Genomic DNA, 24,138 nt, shown 5'->3' with positions numbered 1-24,138 from the left:
GCTGCTACCCCCATGTTTCACTGCTGATAATGTTAAGGCTTGTTTGTGCCTTAGAAACATGGCTGAAAAGTTCATGTTTTGTTTATTTGACCATGGCCTTTTGAGAGATTTTAGCCAGGCATACTTGTGGATGGTTTCCTTGGTAGACAAACATTTATTTCAATTCTAGTTCTTAGTTTAGACATAGAAACTGCAGAAGTTTTTTTTTTCCAATGTAAAATACAACCAGTAGTTGCTGGTAATTTGTACATCTATTTCAGTGTTTTGGTAGCTTGTCAAGTTTCTTTTACATTTTTAGGCCAGTCATTAAGTTTCTGCCTGATACCTTTGAACAATTACATCAATTTGATCACTCCTCTGCAAACTCTGGCCTTAGCAAATGTAAGAGAAACCTACAGAGACAGTTGCATTTTTTTAAGGTTAACCAGTTTCAGGGTAACTATAATTGATTCAAGGTGTGAACTCAAGAAGACTCAACACTGAAACTGAATCAAAGATCTCTTCTACATAGTATTAGTTTAAGGGTATGCACATTTATGCCACCAGGTTATTACCGGTTTCTGGTGTGTGTTTCTTTCTCATAGCATTGTTTATACTTTCCTTTGAATTATACAGAATAAATGTCACATTGTATGTGGAAAATGTTTTGAAATAGTGTTAAAAAATCTGATACAAAACGTTTCACTGTTGTGAACCTTTTAAGAATACAATGAAAGAAAACATAAAGTAATCTCAGTTTTTCAATGTCAGACTGCATTGTGTCATTGCATTTGTTTGTAAAAAGCTGTGACAAAAGTGTCTTTCCTCAGTGATCAAGTCATAAACATTTTAGGTATATGGAAAGCCTGGTTAACACAATCTTACCAATAATGTAGCGATTTACAAATTCTGTTAGTTTTTGCTAATGTTTAATTAGTGCTGATCTAATGATTAGATTTAATATTCCCTTTTATGTTAAATTCAGCCAGGGTGTTTCCTCATGCAACTTAACAGGTATCCTGAAAATATAATTTTGGGATAAATTAGGACAGCAGATCAATATTCCTTCAAAAATCAACAAATTAATCAGCAGAGCACAATGAATAAGCCTTTAAAGTTTTTTGCCTTAAGTGTTTTATTTGAAGCATAATTGATGCAATTTTTGTTAATTCCGGATTAACCTCTTTGTAATTAAATAAGATCTTCCCTTACCAGGTGATAACAAAGATGGTGAGGAGGGAAACGTCATTCACTACGACGATGACGCCATTTCAAAGCTGCTGGACCGCAGCCAAGATGCCACAGAGGACACAGAGATACAAAACATGAATGAGTACCTGAGCTCGTTCAAGGTGGCGCAGTATGTGGTGAAAGAAGAAGATGAAGAGGTGTGAACATAGTCCTCAGCTGGAGAATACCAGCTGGAAATCTTTAGAAGACCATGAACAATGTTCACTCGTACAGCTTTGTGCTACAGTCACCAATCTGAGAAGATAAAGAAGAAGCAAAGCTTTGTGTTAAAGATGTTCTGGCATCTATATGTCTAAATTGTCCTATAAAACTATAATTTCATATAGAACTTATTTTATTATTTTATGATGACGGCAAACATTCACATAATGACACTATAAAATACAGTACAGACCAAAAGTTTGGACACACCTTCTCATTCAAAGAGTTTCTTTATTTTCATGACTATGAATATTGTAGCTTCACACTGAAGGCGTCAAAACTATGAATTAACACATGTGGAATTATATACTGAACAAAAAAGTGTGAAACAACTGAAAATATGTCTTATATTCTAGGTTCTTCAAAATAGCCACCTTTTGCTTTGATTACTGCTCCACACACTCTTGGCATTCTGTTGATGAGCTTCAAGAGGTAGTCACCTGAGATGGTTTCCACTTCACAGGTGTGATCAGTCAGTCCGAACAATTGGGAAAACTTTGAAGTGTCCCCAAGTGTAGTCGCAAAAACCATCAAGCGCTACAAAGAAACTAGCTCACATGAGGACCGCCCCAGGAAAGGAAGACCAAGAGTCACCTCTGCTGCGGACGATAAATTCATCCGAGTCACCAGCCTCAGAAATCACAGGTTAACAGCAGCTCAGATTAGAGAACAGGTCAATGCCACACAGAGTTTTAGCAGCAGACAGATCTCTAGAACAACTGTTAAGAGGAGATTGTGTGAATCAGGTCTTCATGGTAAAATAGCTGCTAGGAAACCACTGCTGAGGACAGGCAAGAAGCAGAAGAGACTTGTTTGGGCTAAAGAACACAAGGAATGGACATTAGACCAGTGGATATCGGTGCTTTGGTCTGATGAGTCCAAGTTTAAGATCTTTGGTTCCAACCACCGTGTCTTTGTGCGGTGCAGAAGAGGTGAACGGATGGACTCTACATGCCTGGTTCCCACCGTGAAGCATGGTGGAGGAGGTATACAATATTCATAGTCATGAAAATAAAGACAACTCTTTGAATGAAAAGGTGTGTCCAAACTTTTGGTCTGTATGGTATGTAACTGCAGCAATAAAAATAATTAGTAGTTAATGTAGGAATAGTTTTCTATGCTTTTAAAGGAGCAGATGGGCAGGATTACTACTTCTTAGCTTCAGTTTGCATAACTATACAATTAAACGTTGATACAACAGGACACCTAACAACAATGACAGAAAATACATAAAAACTCACATGCTTAATTTAAAGAGACTTTTTGTTCTTTTGCATAAAAATGGAAATGCTACATTTGTTTGGTTTTAAAGACATTATGATGCATTAAAAACCTTTATATTTCCAGACCGTACTCCGTATCCTTATCCCATTGTTTAAAAGTTGCATCTATCCCCCTGTCCATCTGCTCACCCTTCCATGCTTAGTATACCAAGTAGAGTCTATTGTTCTCTCCAGCGTTCACTGTGTTTTTGGTTTGCTGATGTTTGTGTACTTCTATATTCAGGAGGAGGTAGAGCGAGAAATCATCAAGCAAGAGGAGAACGTGGACCCAGACTATTGGGAAAAGCTCCTCCGCCATCACTACGAGCAGCAGCAGGAGGACCTGGCCCGAAATCTGGGTAAAGGCAAACGCATTCGGAAGCAAGTCAACTACAACGATGCGACCCAGGAAGACCAAGGTAGGCTTCGCCAGCTTAAAGCACAGAAGGCTCCACATTTGTCTGTCAGGTGTAGCTGTAAGCTTTTAACAAAAAACATTTTTTAAATGTGAAAAAACTATGCCCTGGTAGTATAATGTAAAACATTATATATGTTTGTTAGCTTTTTGAGCTTAAAAACATATAGAATAAGAAAACCAGCAGAGGAAAATAAAATTAGCTTCCTGACTTGTCAGCTGCTAGTTTATGACTTGGCTTGTGGACAAATTAGAAAAGAGACATTTCTAAAAACAGTTATATTCAATGAATTAGAATACTTTTGAAAAGTATTTATTTCAGTAAGTCAATTCACTAAGCAAAACACGCTATATAGATAATTTACGCACAGACAGATGTTTTAAAGCCTTTATTTCTGTTAATTTTGTATTTAATACCTGACATTTAAGATTATAATATTACCTAAGGCATCATATGTCATCATGGGAAAAAAAGAGTCTCTTGGGGCACAGTGCTGGTGGTGTAGGAGTTTAAGTGTGAACCATATGAGGCCTTAGTCCTCGACGCAGCTGTCCTGGGTTTGGGTCCCAGACCTGGCGACATTTGCCGCATGTCTTTCCCTCTCTCTTTATTCCCATTTCCTGTCTATCTACTGTCAAATAATACTGAAAAAATAAAGGCCACTAGTGCTGCCAAAAAAAATCTTTAAAAAAAAGTCTCAATACAGAAATGTGGGCTTAATGAAAAGTATGCCTATTATCTGCTTAAAGGTTGTTGTTTTATAAAAGGCTCTTTTAATCTGACAAATGAGCCTCATTGGAAACCCATATTCAACTTTTTTGAAACGCCTGTGTAACACTAGTGGGCTCATGTTGTCTATTTGTGTGAAGATATTTCATTCAGTCTCTGTGCAAATTATTCTCCTGCCGCTAGAGGGAGGATTAGTCCCTCCAGCAGTTAAAAGTTGTATTTTAAATTCTCGCAAAAGGGCTATTTGCCTTTACAAAACTTTAAGCTGTTCAAACTAAACGGATGCAGCCATTATGCTAACAATTAGACAATAGAGTTTATTTATTTTTTCTATTTTGCATTCCGGTTGCTCGTGGTTAACAATGTGATTGCAACATATGAGTTTTTCATATAATATTTGTATTCACATTTAACCCCCCAGTAAGACTGCAGTTGCTACTATAAACACAGTAGGAAACATATTTCTAGAGTTTCTAGTTTGAGTGGCAGAAAGGATCATGTTTTCCACTGGATTGTATCATTTTAACAAGTCAGTTCATGTGCCTATTAGATAAAAGCCCTTCTGGAGGCCCAGAAGACTTTTCTTCATTTGCTTATTTTTTCTGTTTCAAAGTTGCATTCATGTTTTTTTTACTGTCTTAAGAGCTCCTAAATAGCTCATCTTGAAGATTTAGGCTCGTTGCTGCATTTGATCTTTTTATCCCTCATGAAGATGATGATGTTTTAAAGGAGCAGTAGTGTGGCACATTTTAGAACCATTAAGCATTAAGTACATTTATATATTCTTGTATCTGATTAGACATTAAAAAACTTGCTGTGTTTTCTCTATGAATTTTATTTTTCCAGTAGATCTCTATGAGTGCAATTTTCAAAACCAACTTCTGCACAGCTGAGGTGCAGTGCATGTATGTATGGCTGTACTTAAGTGGTCTGTAGTAAACTGCAGTGCCATGGTGCCATCAGGTGGCCACCAACAGAAGCAAGTGCAATGTACTGTTTTTCTTTGATGTGTTGCTCAGAATGGCAGGATGATCTTTCAGACAATCAGTCGGAGTACTCTGTGGGGTCCGAAGATGAGGACGAAGATTTTGAAGAGAGGCCTGAAGGTAAGCAGCCACATGCACATTTATACCTTTTTCTCCTTAACCTCCCTTTAAAACGCTCATTTAGTTATTGTTACAACTGTAAGCAAATAAGATCTTTTGGTCATTTGTAGGTGGACGCAGACAGTCTCGTCGACAACTTAAGAATGAGAAAGACAAACCTCTGCCCCCCTTACTGGCACGTGTTGGAGGCAGTATAGAGGTATATACTTAGTTGCCTTTTTAATACAGTCTCATTGATATACACTGCTTGAAAGAACACATCATATTGATCTCTGCTCTGACCCAAAATTTCAGTCATTGCTGTTTAAATAAGTACTTTATTTGGAGTTGGAGACAGCTTTTACGGAGCAACTCAGCACTTATCAATGAAGCGTGGCTCTCGCTCCACTGTGAAATAAATACAGCCACACAGGTATAATGCAGTGTGCTATGTTATACCCTGTTCTAAAGGTCAGGCTATCTTTGTGTTTGTGAGAAGATATCTCTGGCTGCTAACTCCTGACTTTTTGGCTCCATGGCCTGCATCTTTTTCCTTCCAATATGTCTTTACACCATTTTCTCCTTATCGTCATCTCAAGGTTCTTGGGTTCAACACTCGCCAGAGGAAAGCTTTCCTCAATGCCATCATGCGCTGGGGCATGCCTCCTCAGGATGCTTTCAACTCACACTGGCTGGTCCGGGACCTCAGAGGGAAGAGTGAGCGTGAGTTCAGGTGATGCCCTGCAATTGTTCGTATTTTACTATGACATGCAAACTACAGGTATTTTATCAAACAGCTTTACCATGCAAGAGAGGCTTTTTAGAAAACATAAGAGGTTGTTCTGGGATGTTTGCATCTCCTTTTCACTTCATGTTTTTACATTAATGTTCAGGTTAATATTGAGTTTGTAATTTATTAAAAATACAATTGTTTGTACCAGTGATGGACCTAATACATGAATGTATGTGTTAAACGGACATAGGATGGCACAGCTGAAAACCTGTCAAATCATGGCCGTTGACTTAAAATGACGGGCTGTGTAAAGAGAACATTAATCAGAGAAGCAACCACTAGTCTATGGTAACTCTGGAGTAGCTCCATAAATCCTCAGCTTCAGCTGAAGAATCTGTTAACACAAAGCTAATAATAGTGCACTGCACAAATCTGGCCTTTATGAAAAAGTGGTAGAAAAAAAATCCATAGGAAGTTCTATGTGCTGTTTTCCACCAGCCATGTAAAGCACAGAGCAAACATGTTGGGGAAGGTGCTCCCCAACATGTTTGGGGAAGGTGCTCTGATCAAATGTGACTAAAATTCAGCTTACCGGCCTATGTAGAAAACTAACACTGCACAACATAACACACCATTCCAATGTAAAACATAGTGGTGGCAGTATCATGCTATGGGGATGATTTTCTTAAGCACAGACAGAAACGTGAATGAATCTGAATACATCCTTAAAGAAAACCTTTTAAAACACTTTAATGTGTTAGGAAGGCCCAGTCAAAATCCAAGTCTAAATCCAACTGAGCATCTGTGGCAAGTCTTTAAAGTTGCTATTTATAGATGCCCCATCCAATCTGTTAATGTGCAATTCTGGTAGAGACATATTCCAAAACATTTGCAACTGAAACTGCAGCAGTGACTATTTCTATTTGTAACACAATTTGATGCTTGATTGTATTATTTAATGTGTACTTAATTTAAAATAAATAACTTACTACATTTAATGAGCTTTTTTTTTTTTATCATTCTTTTATAGAAAAACCTTAATTTAAAAATTTTTTCGAATATAAGAAGTAAAATCTTAAGTTTCTTGCATTTACCAGTAGTATTTTCCATTGACATGGTCCCAAGCCTCTTAGTTCTTATTCAGCATATTAATACTTATTCCGACACTACATCTACTGCTACAACCTCAGCTTTTTGGTACTATTCCACCTGTTTGTATAACTATCTCCCCTGCCGCTAACAGTTGAAGTGTGTGTTTGTTGTACCAGGGCCTATGTGTCTCTGTTTATGAGACATTTATGTGAGCCAGGTGCAGACGGAGCAGAGACTTTTGCGGATGGAGTCCCCCGTGAGGGCCTGTCTCGACAGCATGTTCTCACCAGGATCGGAGTCATGTCACTTGTCAGGAAAAAGGTACCAGTTGTTCAACCTCAGACCTCTTCTCCACAGAACACAAGTCCTGTGTTGGAACACTGTGGGATAAGGAAAAAGTAGGTCAGCATACCTAGGCAGAAGAAAATGCAGTGAGAGAAAAATGTTTGTTGGGGTGTAAACGTTCCCCTGCAAGAAAGATGCAAGCTTTGTTAGATTTGTTGCCATGTTCATAGCTGAGAGATAAAGTCCAAGTTTTTTCTACAATTTTTCTTCAGACAAGTAATGTCTGAAGCACAGATAAACTCAACCAAAAACTGCCATCAGATCTAAATTAATTCTTTACGTATATATTAGTTCACGAAAGCATCACCAGATGTAGAAAAACTTAAACATTTCATAGTTTTAAATGGCTTTTATGGCTTAATTTTCAGGTTTTATTCTTGTTAAAAGCAAGTAAATTAGTCACATAATAAAACATGATGTTCATTTATTTATTTAACAGGTCAACCTAATTCGGTGTCATTAATTGATATTACTGTAAAATCAACCGAATGCCGAAGTTCTTTTAACTCATGCATTAACAATATCTGCTGCATATATGAACTATTCTTTTTAGATTTTAGATGAAATGTTAAGAAATAAACATTCTCTTTTGAAAGCATTTTAATATTCATCCAATAAAAGCAACATAATTAACTTTTTACCTGAAAATGATAAATATATTATTACTTTCAATGATTACGCAATTTATTCTATGATTTAACACTTAACCTTTTTGACTGACTAGTTTTATTTGATAGATTTTATTGATTATAGATTGTATTTATTATTTTATTCAGGTTTTTAGTAATTTTGCAGTGCTGCTATGTGGAATTATGGTTGCCAAATATTCTGGTTTGAATCAGTGCAGTGATGATAAATCTTATATTTTGTTTTTATTAGGAATGGTACTTTTTGATCAGTCTTGTTTTTGTATTTGACAGCTTGTAAATAAATGAAAAAAAAAAAAAAGAAATTATAGTTACAACTAATTAGCATCAGTGACGTCTGACTGGGATTCTGACATCAGCGTTTAGTTGAAATGTTGGTGGTTTTTAAATACCTAAAAACTATTTCCAGTTTTCAGTGGGCTTCAGTGTAGTTATGGTATAAAGTCAAAATAAAACAAATATTTATTTTGTATCTTTTTTTTCTCCGATTACAGGATTGAACAATGTTATTGTTAGCATGAATTTATTTCTCTATAATACAGCACTGTACAAAAGTTATAAACTACCCCTACATTTTTTTCAGACTTACAATGACTTCCAACGAGCCAGGCAGACTTTCTTGGAATCTTTTGATGTGTTCTTCATCAGTGGTTTTCCAGTCTTTCAAAAATATTTATTTTGACTTTAGCTATATTTCTTTATTTATTTTGGATCCAGTCCTTTATCTAGGCATGACTACAGAGCAGTATGTGGTTATGATGTATCAAAGAGAGGAAGACAATGAAGACTTTAAAAATACTCAAGCAAGGAAATGACACAGGACCTGAAAGATACAGTTACAAAGTATTGCAATACTACTTGCTGTCTGTTTGTGTTATCATTAGCATAGATCCATAGTTCCAGCTAAAGACATGTTTCTTTGAGACAGAGTTATAATAACAAAAGTAACAAAAAACATTCCTCTTACAACTGACATGTACTCAATTAAAAATGCATGTGTGAATGCCGCTGGAGTCCAAAAGCAAACTTGAAAAGAGTTATAGAAACACTGAAGAAATATCTATCAAGACCACTTTAAATAAATGTAAAGAGGTCTGGGTCCATAGAGGCAAAATATCAACACATGAGGGATGACTCAAGAATTCAGCACTCACAGTGAGTGCAGAACTTCCTAAAATTTGTTGCATCTATAACTGTATGCATGCATGTTAAAATAAATTATGCTTACTGCTGTAAAGCACAAGTACTAAAGAGCCACAGAACATGCCATCTGCACTTTCTGATATCTGTGGTACAAGCCTTTGGTGTTCGGTAAATATGCAGATTTTTTCTTTAGCTCGCCAGATAAGGATAATCTTCTCAAACATGTAGATATTTACTTGAATATCAGTAACAGAAAATTCTTGCTGGTTAAGTTTGAGCTCAGGAGGGATTGGTGCATCTTTCTCCAGGCACAATTCAACCAGTGAGTAGGACTCAGTGGAGTTTCTCCTAATCCCTCACTTGAAAAAAGTAGGCCATCTCTTGGAACTGTCTGATTTTCATTATCACTGTTAAGGCAATCTTTGTTCCTTTTTTTTTGCTTTAGGTGCAGGAGTTTGAACATGTAAATGGGAAGCTGAGCTCCCCAGATCTCATTCCCATTGGAATGGAGCTGAAGAAACTGACTGAAAGTGTGTCTTCTGATCCCAACACCTCGGTGCCAGCTAGCCCTGTTGCTACGCAGCCCAGCACCCCCATCCCACCAGGTTGGAGCAGACTCTCTACTGTGTTCATGTTTTTTTTTCTGTGTGTGAAAGCAATGTTGATACGTAGAACAAAAGTACAAGACAAAAAGAGAGCTAAGTTGTGTTGTTTATTTTTGCGGTGGTGGGGGTGGCTGTAGAGAAGGCAGAGTCTTTGGTACGAAATCCTGAAGACAAGGAGACTGCAGAGACAGATGGAAAGAAACCATGTGAACACGAAGTGAGTCTTCTTTTCTTCTACTCTTCTGCTTTATTGTCCATCCTCTCAAAAGTCATCACATTGCGGAATAAGTCATCTTAACACCCTATGGATTTTGTTCTTTCAGTCCAAAGCACCTTTTAAGTTTTGTCTGTCTTCTGCCAATTGCCCCTATTCCACCCAGCAGCAGGTTCTCAGTGCAGAGCTAGCATCTGTACCTGAGAAGGCTGGTGACAGTGATGAGACCAAGGCAACCACAGAAGAAAAAACAGGAGATGAGAGGAACAGAACCAAATCCCCCATGACAAAGGCCGAGCCACCTGTCTACCCAAAAGAGTCTGCTTTCAAGCAGGCGGAGCTACCATCTAGTCACACCTCACCTAAGAGTGAGTGGTGCATGATTCATGCACTGCGAAATTATTCATCTGCGAAGGCTGTGCTTTATATGTTTAATCTTTTGTTTCTGTTATTCTCAGCAGACCCCTGCAAAGAAGCGGAGAAGTCTTCTGAAAAAGGAGAGGCTGGTTCTCCTTGGGAAAAAACTGAAGACAAAGAAAATAAGCCAGGTACACAGCGTGTGAGATGAATTCTCAAATGAAGCAAGTACAAAAGACACAAAAGCAGAGCTCCTGTAGGAAACAACTGTCTGTTTGTAGTGCATGTAGTCACATTATATGGATATATCTTTTAAAAACATCCTGTCTTTTATATAACTATCGCAGATGATGTGAAGAGTGAAGATGCATTAGAGGGTCGATTAAACGGGGACAAAGAAACTCTGGATGAGCTGGATGAGAGCAGAAAAGAGGACAAAAACGGATTCAAAGCCAAGTTCATGTTTAATATTGCAGATGGAGGTTTTACTGGTAAGCAACTGAACAAGATGAGCATGGTTTAAAAAGAGGTCTCCTGTTTGACCTTGCTTGATTATGGTAAAAAAAAAAAAAATCATGATCACTATGGTCAATATTGAAATCATAATTTTTCATACTGATAATTCATAGAGTTTAGAAAAAAGAACTTTATATATTCTTATGAACAACAGTGAATTGCTTTTCATATACAATTTTTTTTCTTTCTGTTGAGTCTTCCCCTCAAAACAACATATTTATTTAAATGTAGGATTTTATATAAAAAATAAACACGAAATCAGCAATACATTTTACAACCTCTGAAAAAGAAAATACAGACTTGAAAATAAATTACAACTAGAATACATTAAATATAAACAATACTAAATTACAAATAATTTTTTATATAAATCTATCTATCTATCTATCTATTTAAATTTTGGCAAATTATTTTCAGTACATTCCTGTCACTTCTTGTATTAGGTGCTAATAGATCCCTCCAAGTTTAAATTTAAGGTGGGGGGGATAGATTTCATGTGTTGCCAAGTGGTGCAGGCGCTACAGGCTAGCGGATTTTGCACGTCATGTTTTTGATCCTCGTCTGGTTCTTTGAATTGTGTGTTCCCACACAAATGAAACAACTACCTTTTTTGTTTCACTAAATGCTGTCACTGCTGCTGCTACCCATTTTCTCTTTCGTGCATTTGCAGTTTGGGCCGTTTTGTACTGACCGTGTTTTGCTCGGGATGTTTTGTTGCTCACCTCCTCTTTCTGCCATCTGTATTTACATTGTCTGCACAATGTATCTGCAGGCAGGCAAAGAAAAAAATTCTGCACTTTTGCATCACGGAATATAATAAAATAAATGACAAATTATACTTTTTTTACTATTACATTTTGTTTGAGATCAGGGGGGACCCAAATTTAAATTAGACAAAAACTTGATTAATTGCACAGCCCTAATGCTTGTAGATTTGTGTCATTTCACTCTTACATTATCATAATACTGCCGCTGCACGAGCTGGCAGTCTGTTTTAGTAGCTCCCACTCAGTCCTGAGTGTTTCTCTTTTAAAATCTATCTTTTACACGTGTTGCGTATTCTGGAATTTCCCCACTGAGGGGCAATAAAAGTTATTTATTATTTACAGTTTCTACAGTATTCTACTTGGTCTGTTCTACAGTTTTGTAATAAGCAACCTTATTACAAAAGTCAAACTTAACTTCAGTTGGAGTGTGGCGTGTTCCTGTTCACCTACACTCTGACTTTGCCCACAGTTTGAAGCTTTAAAAATAACTCTGAATGTTGTTTCACCTTATTGTCAGTGGGGCAAATGTCTCATTGATATGTGTACCAATTAGGCATGACCTTAGGACTGCTGTGAGGTGAAGTGACCTACACTGATGGCACCTGTTAGTTTCTGAGGTAGGGGGTTGGGGTGATTTATTAGGCAGCAAGTGAACCTTTCGTCTTCAAAGTTTATGTGTTATGAAGCAGGTCGACTGGGTCAGAGCATCTTTTTTCTCTGTTATAGGTTTAAAAATCTTGTCTAGCATTAAGTTTATTTGGCTAAATATTCCCTGTTTTTCTTTAGCATGACCCAGTTTTGTGTTTTAATGTTCAACTGTTGCTTTCATTTAGTTGACATTCTGAAAAAGCATTGTTTCCTTGTTAATCTTGTGTATAAATCTACATTTTTTAATCAGTGATGTGAGCAGTCTGGGTCTTTGTTGGTGTTTTTCTGAAATAAAATGTTTGTTTTCACTGTCATGCTGTCAGAGTTGCACACCCTGTGGCAAACAGAGGAGCGAGCGGCTCTTTCGTCTGGAAAAATGCATGACATCTGGCATCGTCGCCATGACTACTGGCTGCTGGCTGGCATCGTAACGTATCCTTTCCCCATGTCAGAGCCGAAAGCTCTGCATCTTGTAAAGTAACATAATTACCTGTGACAGGAAGGAGCTTCCTCGGAAAAAGGCTGATATTTACAGAATGTGATGAGTGATTTACAGCGCGTTTTTCCACGTAGCTGTGAACTCCTTTTTATTTCAACAGTTTCTATCTGTCTTTCTTGACTGGCACTTTCTATCAGACATGGCTACGCTCGTTGGCAAGACATTCAGAATGACCCCCGTTATGCGATTCTGAATGAGCCCTTCAAAACAGAGATGCATAAGGGCAACTACTTGGAGATGAAGAACAAGTTTCTTGCGCGGCGCTTTAAGGCAGTTTGCAGCCATTATTTAAAGAAATTTTAACACTGAAATGGATGAACTTTTTGAAGCTTTTTCTTGTTTGACCTTCACTTTATTTGTCTCCGCAGTTGTTAGAACAGGCATTGGTGATTGAGGAGCAGTTGCGACGGGCAGCTTACCTCAACATGACCCAGGACCCCAGTCACCCTGCCATGGCTCTCAACACACGTTTTACTGAGGTGGAATGTTTGGCCGAGTCCCATCAGCACCTCTCCAAAGAGTCTCTGGCTGGGAACAAGCCTGCTAATGCTGTGCTTCACAAAGGTGTGTGGTCTCGCTCCAGAACAAGCAACACTGGTAACTTAGGAGCTCTCTTTTTAATTGCTGAAAGTTATTTTTAGAATTATTGGAAATTAATATTTTCATCTTAATAAGATTTAAAGCTAAAACATTTAACATTGGATCCACTGACTTATTGACAACAAATGAAAAGGTTTCTTAAAACCATTTGAATCTGCTTTTACCATTGCTTTGGTGTGAAAATGCAGACTGCAGTAAAATCCTCAAAATGAGCTGATTTCACTTTTTTAAAACAGGTAAATGTTTTCCATTCAGACAGACAGAAAAATGGGTTGGCAAAGGAAGTGCACACAGATGTTTCCATATCTCTGTTCTCTAAAAAAAAAAAAAAACCAAACAGTCAGGCTGTAAAGATCCTGTTTCACACAGTGGTTTCATTTCATGTTGCTCTGACTCAGCTTTGAAACAGGCTCACAGTGGTTAGTGGGATGAAAGTTTTGGAGTGCCGTTTCATTCAAAATTAAATAAATAAATACTGCTATTGATAAATTATTAATAAATATTCCATGAAATAAATAAATATCCCCATGAAATAAAACAAAATAATTATGTTAAAAGAGATGTTCATCTTATTTTATTTTATTCATTTCAAGATTTATTTAATTTACTTAAAGATTTATTCATTTATTTATTTCATAATGCAGTTTTATTTTGTGACACTTTTATTTTGTAAAGCTACTTTATGTATTTCAGTGACTTTTACTTTTTTACCCCATTTTTCATTTGAAGCTCTTTTTATTTCATGTTCTTATATTCAAATGAGGGGGCGGAGTTTTATCTGTGGGGGGCCGCTGGGACAGCAGGGCCGAGCTCAATTGGTGGCAGTGGCCGGCAGAAGCATGCCGCTGTTTTTGTGGAAACCAATGCTGATTATCGGCAAACGGGATGTCATTATTGTTATAGGCTGTTACTTTTAAATGATGATGTCTCTATTGGTTTTTATTTAATAAACAGCGTTAGACCCATAACATAAGGTGGCTGTATTTACTTGGATGGAAAATAAATAGCACTATGTGTATGTATGACGTGCTGAAAGGATGACGAAGACTTATTGCACAAACAGCTTCCACAAAAACAGCGGCAACCCCCGTGGCAGGCTTTTACTGCCGGTCTGGCACCTTCTGGCATCCTCACAGAATCCCCAGGCTCCCTCCGGCATGATGTCTTCTGGCAGGCAGCGGCATGCTTCTGCCGGCCACTGCCACCAATTGAGCTCAGCCCTGCTGTCCCAGCGGCCCCCCACAGATAAAACTCTGCCCCCTCATTTGAATATAAGAACATGAAATAAAAAGAGCTTCAAATGAAAAACAGGGTTAAAAAGTAAAAGTCACTGAAATACGTAAGGTACCTTTACAAAATAAAGCTGCATTATGAAATAAATAAACAAATCAATCTTTAAGTAAATTAAATAAATCTTTAAGTAAATTAAATAAATCTTGAAATGAATTAAATAAAATAAGATGAAAATTTCTTTTAACATAATTATTTTGTTTTATTTCATGGGGATATTTATTTATTTCATTAAATATTTATTAATAATTTATTAATAGCAGTATTTATTTATTTAATTTTGAATGAAACGGCGCTCCATGGAAAGTTGGGGGAGAGGCCAGTGACTTTATCAAAGTGAGGCGTTAAAGTGTTTTTGTTTAAAAATGATGTAGCCTATGACACTAATAGTTTTATCTGCCAGATAAAAAATATACTTGCATGATGTTGATTGGTTGTGGTGCATTGGTATGACTTTTAGTTCTTGGCAGTTTATTTCAATTCTGTATCAAGCTATTCATTTGTTTTTTTAATGATCTGGAGATTGAATAATACTTTTCTAGGATTTTGTGTTAATCGTTCTGCCTTCGAAGTTTAGAAATGAACACAGAATTTACTTAAATAATCACAGCTCCCACTATGGCTGGCTTACTGTGTATTTTCATGCTGCTGCAGTTCTGAACCAGTTAGAAGAACTTCTGAGTGACATGAAAGCAGATGTGACACGACTTCCTAACCAGCTGTCCAGAATCCCGCCGGTGTCGGCCCGTTTGCAAATGTCAGAGAGGAGCATTCTGAGCCGCCTTACCAGCAGAGGCAGCGAACCTCCACCACAGCAGGTGAGATGGTTGTTTAAAAAAAGTGTCAGATGACTTTAAATAATTCACTGACACGGATCTTGCTTCCTGTTTTCTACCTTTTCAGACTATCCTTAACAGTTAAATGCTCTAATATACTCCATAAAATACATACAATATTTTTATCTTTTGAAAACATAAGATATCTTTGTCTTCGTTTATTGACTCTAATGCTGTGTATTTAACAAACAAGTGAACAAGTTTTAGTGAAGACACAGCTGACTTTAAAACCCAGTCTCAGCTGTGACAGCTGCATTTATATGTATTACTGATGTGGAGACGTTATTAAAAACAATAGAGTCAAAGCTACTATAACACAATTTCTAAGTTTCCTCAACTTAAAAAATGAACTGTCAACAATACTAAAAGTTAATGAGACTGAGGACACAAGGGCTAAATAATACTTAGCATGGCTTATCAAACAATTGGAATAAAAAGCTTCTTGGTGAACAGTTTGGTATGTGCATCATTCTGTCTTGAAAGTTAAGGCTTTCATGCCTAATAGTGTCATGTTGTGGAGGAGGACCTGAATGCAGGCAGGAGGCAGGCTGAATCATATAAGAAGTGGAGATTTAATGAATAAAGACTCCAAAACCTACACAAAGAAAAACCGAGGCAGCGAAAGAATCACTCAGCAAAAGCATGCAGTGATGGAGGAACTGGTAGCACAGTACCAGACAGGGTAAAGACAGGGGAATCTGGTGATGGGTGGGAACAGGTGAGACTGTTAACTGAATTTGGAACAGCTGCTGGAGCACAAAATCTGAGGAGGCTGATTGGAGAAATAACGAAACGCTGGTGAACACAAGGAGAACACAAGTGTCAGGTAAACGATAACTAGAACAAATAAACCAAAGAAACAAGGAACACAAGGCCAAAAGTGACAAAGAGCAGGCATTATGGAAAAAACAGGAAGCTGATAGAACAGGAAGTTAATAGAATTCAGTGAAGTAGACATACCAGTATACCACAGGAACTACAACTCAGAACAGAGCTCTAACCAACAAATAAAAAAAAACAAAGTGCTGAACAAAGCTAAAAGGTGAGCAGAAAGTCTGTCATCTCATGAAAAAAAGAAGGTGAATATAAAGAAAATATCCCCACATATTGTTAACTTCCACCACTGAGCTCAAAATTTTTCTCCCTAAGGATCAAGTAAAAATTTATCATTTTTTAGTGTCACTAATTAGCAGAATTCAATTGTTTGTTTAAATTCACTCATATTTAATGGGTTAATTTGCAAAGTAATGCAAACTGGCTTTTTTGTCTGGCATTGCTTTTTGGTTGCCATCAGTGGTCTATTTTTCATTTCAACACACCTTATTAGTAGCTTTTATTAATGTGCATTCCTCCTTCGGAAAGACAATTAATCTGGAAGAAAAATACAATCCTGGCAATGTTGATTAGATGTAGCTATTCATACTGCATACTTGCAGCTTCAACATACAAAGATTTTTGACCTCTTGTTTTTCTGTGATAAATCATTCATATAACCTTGTAGCTTATGGCAGGACAATCCATTTTTCTTGTGTTTTGTTTTTCAGCCTTTCAGCCAGGGAGGCTTTGGCTGCTCCCAGATGTACAGCAGTGGTTTTGGTGGGGGATTCAGAGGACCAGGCGGACAGCCTATGGTCAACTACAGCCAGATGCCCCTTGGACCTTATGTCAGCGGTAACAGTCAACACTTGCTATAGCTCATAGGTGAAATACTGCAAGAGGGAAACCGCTCCTGCAACCAGCAAAACAGGCATTTTTTTGTGAAAGATAACACTTTTTAAAGAAACAGATGTTAAAAGCAATCATTGTAACAGATTAGAAAAGTGTCATAAATTCAAAAAATGAATCTGTTTCTCACTACTCAGTATAATTTATTTACAGATTTTGCTATCTGTCCATCTAAATCAGATTTACTGCTGAATCTATGTTGAGTGCGGGAGAATTAAAAACATAATTAGGAGTCGGTACACAGAAGCTTCACAGTTTAAAATGAAAAACAGATAAATGTAGCCAGGTTATTTCTTACTGTTTTGTGCTGAAGATGTCTTTTTACATTCCTAATTAGTGAGTAACTAAATATTGAAATATTTCCTTTCTCAGTGTCATCTAATGGCCCCCCACCCCCTACAAGCCATTTGGAAAAGAAAGCACTTGACTCGTTCAGAGATGGGGCTACACCTGAACTCAAGCCAGGCAAAGCAAGTGATGTCATCTGTATTGAGGACTAGACCAGCTCTGTATCATTGACCTGAGTTCAGAAAGGGATGGGATCTGAATGGATGACTGCTGCCCTTGTCTTATGCTACATCCTTCTGTTTTTCCCTCCTATCTCATAATCTGCCAGCTGAAACTCGACTGTGAGTGGATAAGGCAATTAACTTTTTGATTCGTGTACATGTCTCTATCTTAAAAATTTGACTTTTATTTTTCAAGGATCCTATAGAGGTATTTCAGTAGGTATTTGTTTTATTTGTAGAAAAAAACTGAGAATAAGGAGGGGAGATTAAGCAGTTTTTTTTTTTTTTGGAAGAGGACTTTGGAAGGTCTGCACTATAAAGCAAAACTCAATCAACTCCAAGTGTCAGATGCTCTTCATTGGGGCTCATTTTTATCTTTTAATGTAAGTTTTATTTATTTAATTTTTGCAAGCTGTGACTTTGTAAATCTGCGTGCAACCCTTTGCTTTTCTGCATCTGTCAATGCCCCCTTTACACTGTGACTTTGCTGCTCTGAAGTTTGTTCAATGTGAAGAGGAGAGAAGCTCAATTGTTTCATTCGAGAGAGTTTTCGAACATCGGTATCTTTATGGTAACTGTACACGAACATGTGTTTTTATCATCTAGGTTGTAAGCAGGTAAAATAACAGTGGTTTTACCCTTTACCCTGTACTGTATGCTTTATGTTTACCTTGATCCTATGAAAACTGCCACCTGCTGGTAATGTTGAGAAAGTAGTTCTGGCTAAACATGAAGCTACACCTAACTGCATCACCTTTCAAGGCTGCTATCTGGTAGTGTACATATTATGAAACTGCAATTTATTTTACACCATAAAGGTCTAATGAAAATGGAAATAGCACCATATAACTAAAACAGGTTTTCAGGACTCAGCATTATTCATGGAAATCCGGCAGAAAATGTTGATTTACAAAACGTTATTCATTTAAAATTTCTCTGTACTGTACACAATTTGTGACTCTTTTTGTTTGAATGTTAGTGTTGGTTGGAGCACTTCACCCACATAAACCACAGTGCAACCATAAACTGGCACTTGTTTGCAGGGCTTTAGTGATCAGACCAACTTAGAGTCAGAACTGGCAAGTTTCATTTTCCCTTGTGTGTCTATGAACTTTCCTACTTCCCTTTTTTAACCGTTTGGACTAAAATCGAAATTACTTGCTTACGGTGCAAGGCCACATTGAGCTGACTTTAACACCTAAGCTTTTGTGTCTCGGCTTAAGTCATAGTAAAATCAAAAGCATAAGCTTAACTCATTGTTCTTTGACGCAGTGTATTTTCTCCACTGAGGCACAGATTGTAAAGAGGTGGTGCCACAGTCTAAACTTACTTGTGTTCTCATTCCAACTTCAAAAGAATATTGTTGCACAGCGTTACTCTGTGAAGTTTTTTTTTTTTGTTTGTTTTTATTGTTAGGTCAGTTTATGTTGTCATTTTTTAAATGCATTGGTGCATAGAATAAAACAGAAGGCAATGATTTTTTATTTATCTTAATCTTATATTTGAATAAACTAAACCTTGCAACTGCATAGGGCCCCTTGCTTGTGTGAGGATCATAGGAAAATCTGAATTCACACAGGATATGTTTAGAAGTGCACCGGTTAAACATACTAAGAAAAAAACTTTCATAGTTTTAAAGTTATGTGAACAGTTTCATAATAACAGCTAATTGGATGATCTCTGTTGAATTTTTCTGAGCTGAAAAGATATTATATGCACACTTTAACTGTAACTAGATCTCTGAGTAATAGGCTTTTTTTCTATGGTTGCTTGTGAACACAACATTAAACTTGCCCTCTGCTGTGTACTGTAGTAAAAAATACGATTAAGAATGGACAATGCAACAGGAGATCAATGGTGCTGTTAAAGACGGTGGGCTTAATGAGAGGTGGACCCCAAATTAAGTTCTGCTAAGGCACTCATTCTAACTTGGGACATCCCTGGTTGAACCAAAGACACATCTAAAATACACATGAATAGGTCTTTGAGGACATACATTAGACACCACTATATAAAAGCTTTTGCCAACACTGGGAGCATTTTTGATCAAAATTGTTGTTTGCTGTAATTTTGTAAATGAAAGGGGCTGGATCTTAGTAACGGCTGGATTCATGCAGGCCACTTTAGGACGCAAAGTCTTTGGATCTGAAGCCTTGCTGTTGTAAAGTGGGTAGAATGAGGCCTTGTTCTATTTTAAGCCTGCAGGAAGCATCTTTAGTAATTAAAAAATTCTAAGTTGGATCCTAAATTTATCTTATTTGTTTCTCAATTGTGGTTATATATTGATTTTGTCTTTACTTGGCAGAGTTTTAAATAATATTGATGAATTTTGTGTTAACTAACAACACCTATCTTGTATTGGACTTACATATCACAGCCATTCATTGTTGTACTTTGACCTTGTTATGTGGCACTTTCCTCACCAACGTTCCCGGACAAAAGTTCCCAGAACTGTGAACTAAGCTGCAGTTTGAACTCAAAATGTTTAATCATCATTGCCTTTTCTGATTGTTCCAACTTACTAAAACATGTTGCTTGCATCATGTCTTACTACATTTCAGTGTCACGGGCTCAGTTTGTTCCTAATTCAAACATAGGGTTATAATAATTTGCAAGTAATTGCTTTCTGTTCCTCAATGCACTATGATTTTGAAGGTGGCATAAACCAATGCAGATCTATTGTAACAATATCTGAAGCTTTATACAGTGCTGTAAAAGTATTTCCCCCCTTACAGATGTTTTGCATTTTTGCTTTTTTGTCACATCTAAATGTTTTAGGTAGTCAAATATTTTTTTAAAGAATAAAGATATCCTGATAAAATACAAAACACAGTTTTTAAATTATGATTTTATTTATTAGGGAAATAAAAACTACCCAGACCAACCAGCCCTATGTAAAACATATTTACCCCTTACAAATACCATCAAGCATTTGCAATGCTGAGCAATGAGTCATTTACATCGCTGTGGGGGAATTTTGATGTACTCTTCTTTGCAGAATTGTTTTAGTTCAGCCACACTGAAGGGTTTTTGAGCATGAGTGGTCTCTTTAAGGTCACGCAATGAAATCTCAATCATACTGTCCAGACTTTGACTAGGACCCTCCAAAATATCAATTTTTTTTTTTTTTTCTGTGATTCGAAGGTGGGCTTGCTGAGAAATTTTGTCCAGAGAGCAGATTCCATCATTAATTATAGCAAAACATTAATGTCCTGAAGCAGCAAACTAGTTCCAGAGCACCATATTACCACCACCATGTTTGACTGTTCATATGATGTTCTTATTCATATAATGTTCAAATGACGGGCCTTTGTGTTCTCCCATAGTGGCCATTTTTTCCCAGTCTCTCTTTTATTGTTGAATCATAAACATCAACCTGAACTGAGAAAACTGAGGCCTGCAGTGCTTTAGATGTTCTGGGTTATGTTGTGACGTCCTGGTTATTGATGTACTCTTGGAGTAATTTTTGTAGGCCAACCACTCTTGGGAAGTTTCACCACTCTTCCAAGTTGTCTCCATTTGTGTGTGTGTGTGTTGGTTCTCACTGTAGCCATCTGAAATCCCAAAGCCTTAGACATTGCTTTGTACCTCAGTGACTTGGTTTCTCGTCTGTTCTTGAAAGTATATATCAGAACATAATCTTTTAGTCTACTTCATGTGAACAAACGAGACAATTTTAAGTAATTTTTACGTTGTACAGGTCCATCGGTAAACAGGCATGGACGTGGCGAGTGAAATTGTACTCAGCTGTTCAGCAAGTTCTCAGCTGTCACAGTTCATACATGATTTAATAAGGAGGGAGATTGTGTTTTACATAGAGCCAGGTTGTATTGAAATCTTTTCCCATTAATAATGAAATCATGACTCGAAAAAATATTTGAAATACACTTGGGTATGACAAGAAAGCAGATATTTAAGACATCTGTAAAGGGGCAAAAAACTTATTTTTTTCCTTTGTCAAAGTTCAATGGAAATCTTTGTTTGTGTCACTATTCCCTAATTTAATTGATTTATTACAAGTGATAAGGTGGTGCTGTATAAACTTGATCTAGTGGATTTTTTCCATCCTCTATTGGTAAATTAGATAATTGCCTAAGGGTGCTCGTTTTTTTCCTTTAACCAGATTTTATACCTTCACCATCCTTACCCAATAATCACTCAGCTTGCTTTGACTGGAAACTCAATTTTGCAGGCATTAACATTTTGACACCATCATATGATGTGTCTGGAAGTGCATCACATCAGTTTATGTGGAATGTTTCTAAGTGCTTATTGTTGTCAGCTGTGTTTTTGCTCATGCCATCAAATACTTGACCATGACATGTATTAGGCTATTAACAGATAGGACCTCAGAACATGTAAATACTTGAATGATTTTTCAGAATGAAGCTAGTATCATATAGATTTCTTTTTTGTATTTGTAAGAAAACAAAATAAAAACATGAATGTCCATTGAATCATGTTACCACTACTACTATGTGCACAACATGTGCTCATCAATCAAATTTATGTCTTTTCCTCTGGAGTGGTGACATCAAACACAATATTTCAATGAAATGCAATCAAACTGAAGTCAGTATGAATGTACTGTCCGTTTAAAAGACTTCAGTCTAATATAAAGATGTTAACAGACAATGTATGTATTCCTTATTAAAATGGCTTTAAAAGCCACTAAAAGACCCTGATAAAAGGCACCTTTGTTGCAGTAAATGCACAGCATGTGAAGCGTCTGACGGTTCACTTTGCAGGGGTGGCAGCGCGTCTTTACAGAGAATGAACTCCAAGCAGTGTTACGGTTCTGATAATTGTGCTGTATGGCAACTGAATCAAAAAGTGAAATAGTCATCTTTTGATTTGTATTCTGTGTATTTGTTGAATGTGTTTTAATAAATATTCTGGACAAGAAGGAACAGTGTGTAATCATTTCTTGCTTTGGAGTTATTTTGGCAGACAAATCTAAAGGCACTTAGATAAATAATTGAGCTTGGTTGAGAAAGACTTTTAATTAAAGCAATCGACTATGCTGACCAAACCTCACACATTACCTTGTTCTATTGCTACAAGTGCAGCAATTATTCTTCACAGCAGAAATATAGACATTGATTTAGTAGAAAAACAAACATAAAATTCCCACAGATGCACAAATTTGAAAATTGTATCCAAAGATACTACTGGTTTTCTGATGCTTCTCCTACTGTCCCATTATATTCCCCAGGATGGTAGTTGAGGACAAAATCACTATACCCCCCAAGAAAATTAAAAGTTTTCTTAAATTATCAAAAGCTGTTACTGAGCAGATAATGTTTTAACACAGCTTTTTTAAACCCTGCACTCAAAACCTAAAGTAACTGATAAAAATAAATACCAAGATCAAAATTGCCTCCTGATGCTTCAAAAGCATCAGGGGGGCTAGTCGCTTGAGTATCCTTTTTGCTAAATAACAGCCTGAAATTGTTGCTGTTTTCAGCTAGGCTCTGACACATTTTTTGAGAAATCCCAGGCTATTCTTATTTGGCCAGTCTCTAAAGCTCCATTCACATTAGATGGCCTTCTAGCTTGGACCTTCATCTTGAGTTCATCCCACAGATTTTCAATTGGATTTAAATCAGGGCTTTGTGCAGGTTAGTCCATAATGTTTACGTTGGTCTTCTGGAGATAGTTCTTCACCAGCAGCGACGTATGTTTTGGGTCATGTTGAGTATATGTTAAGTAAGTACAAGTATATATTTTGTGCCATTTTATAACAAATATAATAAATAAGTTTAAAAAAAAAATTATGTTCAATTCATATCCAGTTATATGGAATCCAGATCAGTCCAAATTCAGATCAGATAAGGCAAATTCACTTCAGTGAAATTAAATGATATAGATTCAGATGAAATCACATATAGTCCAAGTTAGCCAACTTATACAATACAATCAAATTCAGAGACTTTCAGATCTATCTCGGCTGACATATACTAATAATTAAAGAGGGTGTTTGGTTTGCATAAATCAGAAAAAAAAAATATATATATATATATATATATGTTTTGGCATGGTGTTCAACAGTAAAAGGACTGTTATTCCAAGGATAATTCCTCTAACTAGTATGTGACAATAACCAATGTCCAGTATGTGTGCAGGGGTTTATGTTTTTTTATGCTCATGTATTTCTGCCAGCTGTAAACCAAATTTCCTCTTCAATTCAATTCAATTCAAAAATACTTTATTAATCCCAAAGGGAAATTAAATGTTGTTATAGCTCATATTATGAAGGTTTCCTCAAAGAGCCGTTGTAGATGCTGATGGCTGTGGGCAGGAAGGATCTCCTGTAGCGCTCCATCTTACAGCAGATCTGAAGAAGCCTCTGACTGAAGACACTCTGTTGTAGGACAGTCTCATGAAGAGGTTGCTCAGGGTTCTCCATAATGTTCTTCATTTTATTTCTTGGGGACAATAAATATATAATGAACCTTGCACTTTGTACTTTCAAGCTGAATGAAACTCATTTAAATCCTTCTTTCAAGTCTCTCACCAAATAAGTATTTTTTTTTTTTTTTTTTACCACACAAAACCAATGGAAAAAAATCTCAGCCATTCGCTAGAAGAAATGACTCCAGCCCAGTCTCTGAGCACCTTTACCTCACACAGGAAGTTCTGAGAAACACTATTGCTCCCAATACCTTTTGTCCATCCCACTTTTCCTG

At 36.8% G+C, this 24,138-nt stretch overlaps 1 protein-coding gene across 4 annotated transcripts in view; it reads left to right on the top strand.

Moving 5' to 3' along the window:
- chd5 (chromodomain helicase DNA binding protein 5) overlaps window positions 1–22,355 on the top strand; it is a 65,240-nt gene extending 42,885 nt beyond the window's left edge. The window contains exons 24-40 of one of the 4 annotated variants that reach the window (XM_047348152.1): window positions 1,195–1,367; window positions 2,938–3,112; window positions 4,879–4,944; window positions 5,055–5,143; window positions 5,523–5,656; window positions 6,925–7,069; window positions 9,329–9,488; window positions 9,626–9,705; window positions 9,869–10,070; window positions 10,161–10,250; window positions 10,407–10,550; window positions 12,314–12,422; window positions 12,627–12,759; window positions 12,858–13,053; window positions 15,034–15,197; window positions 16,760–16,886; window positions 17,313–22,355. In XM_047348152.1, coding sequence (XP_047204108.1) covers window positions 1,195–1,367; window positions 2,938–3,112; window positions 4,879–4,944; window positions 5,055–5,143; window positions 5,523–5,656; window positions 6,925–7,069; window positions 9,329–9,488; window positions 9,626–9,705; window positions 9,869–10,070; window positions 10,161–10,250; window positions 10,407–10,550; window positions 12,314–12,422; window positions 12,627–12,759; window positions 12,858–13,053; window positions 15,034–15,197; window positions 16,760–16,886; window positions 17,313–17,440 — 2,315 coding nt within the window. In that variant the 3' untranslated portion in view covers window positions 17,441–22,355. Of the gene's footprint in view, window positions 1–1,194; window positions 1,368–2,937; window positions 3,113–4,857; window positions 4,945–5,054; window positions 5,144–5,522; window positions 5,657–6,924; window positions 7,070–9,328; window positions 9,489–9,625; window positions 9,706–9,868; window positions 10,071–10,160; window positions 10,251–10,406; window positions 10,551–12,313; window positions 12,423–12,626; window positions 12,760–12,857; window positions 13,054–15,033; window positions 15,198–16,759; window positions 16,887–17,312 lie in introns of all 4 variants that reach the window. The other 3 variants (XM_047348151.1, XM_047348149.1, XM_047348150.1) reach the window with 3 other exon arrangements.
- The last annotated feature ends 1,783 nt before the right edge of the window (window positions 22,356–24,138 follow it).

Source organism: Girardinichthys multiradiatus, chromosome 20, assembly GCF_021462225.1.
Source record: "Girardinichthys multiradiatus isolate DD_20200921_A chromosome 20, DD_fGirMul_XY1, whole genome shotgun sequence".
Classification (NCBI taxonomy): Eukaryota; Metazoa; Chordata; class Actinopteri; order Cyprinodontiformes; family Goodeidae; genus Girardinichthys; species Girardinichthys multiradiatus.
The sequence above is the reverse complement of the archived record's forward strand: the minus strand, read 5'-3'. Positions and strand labels throughout refer to the sequence as shown.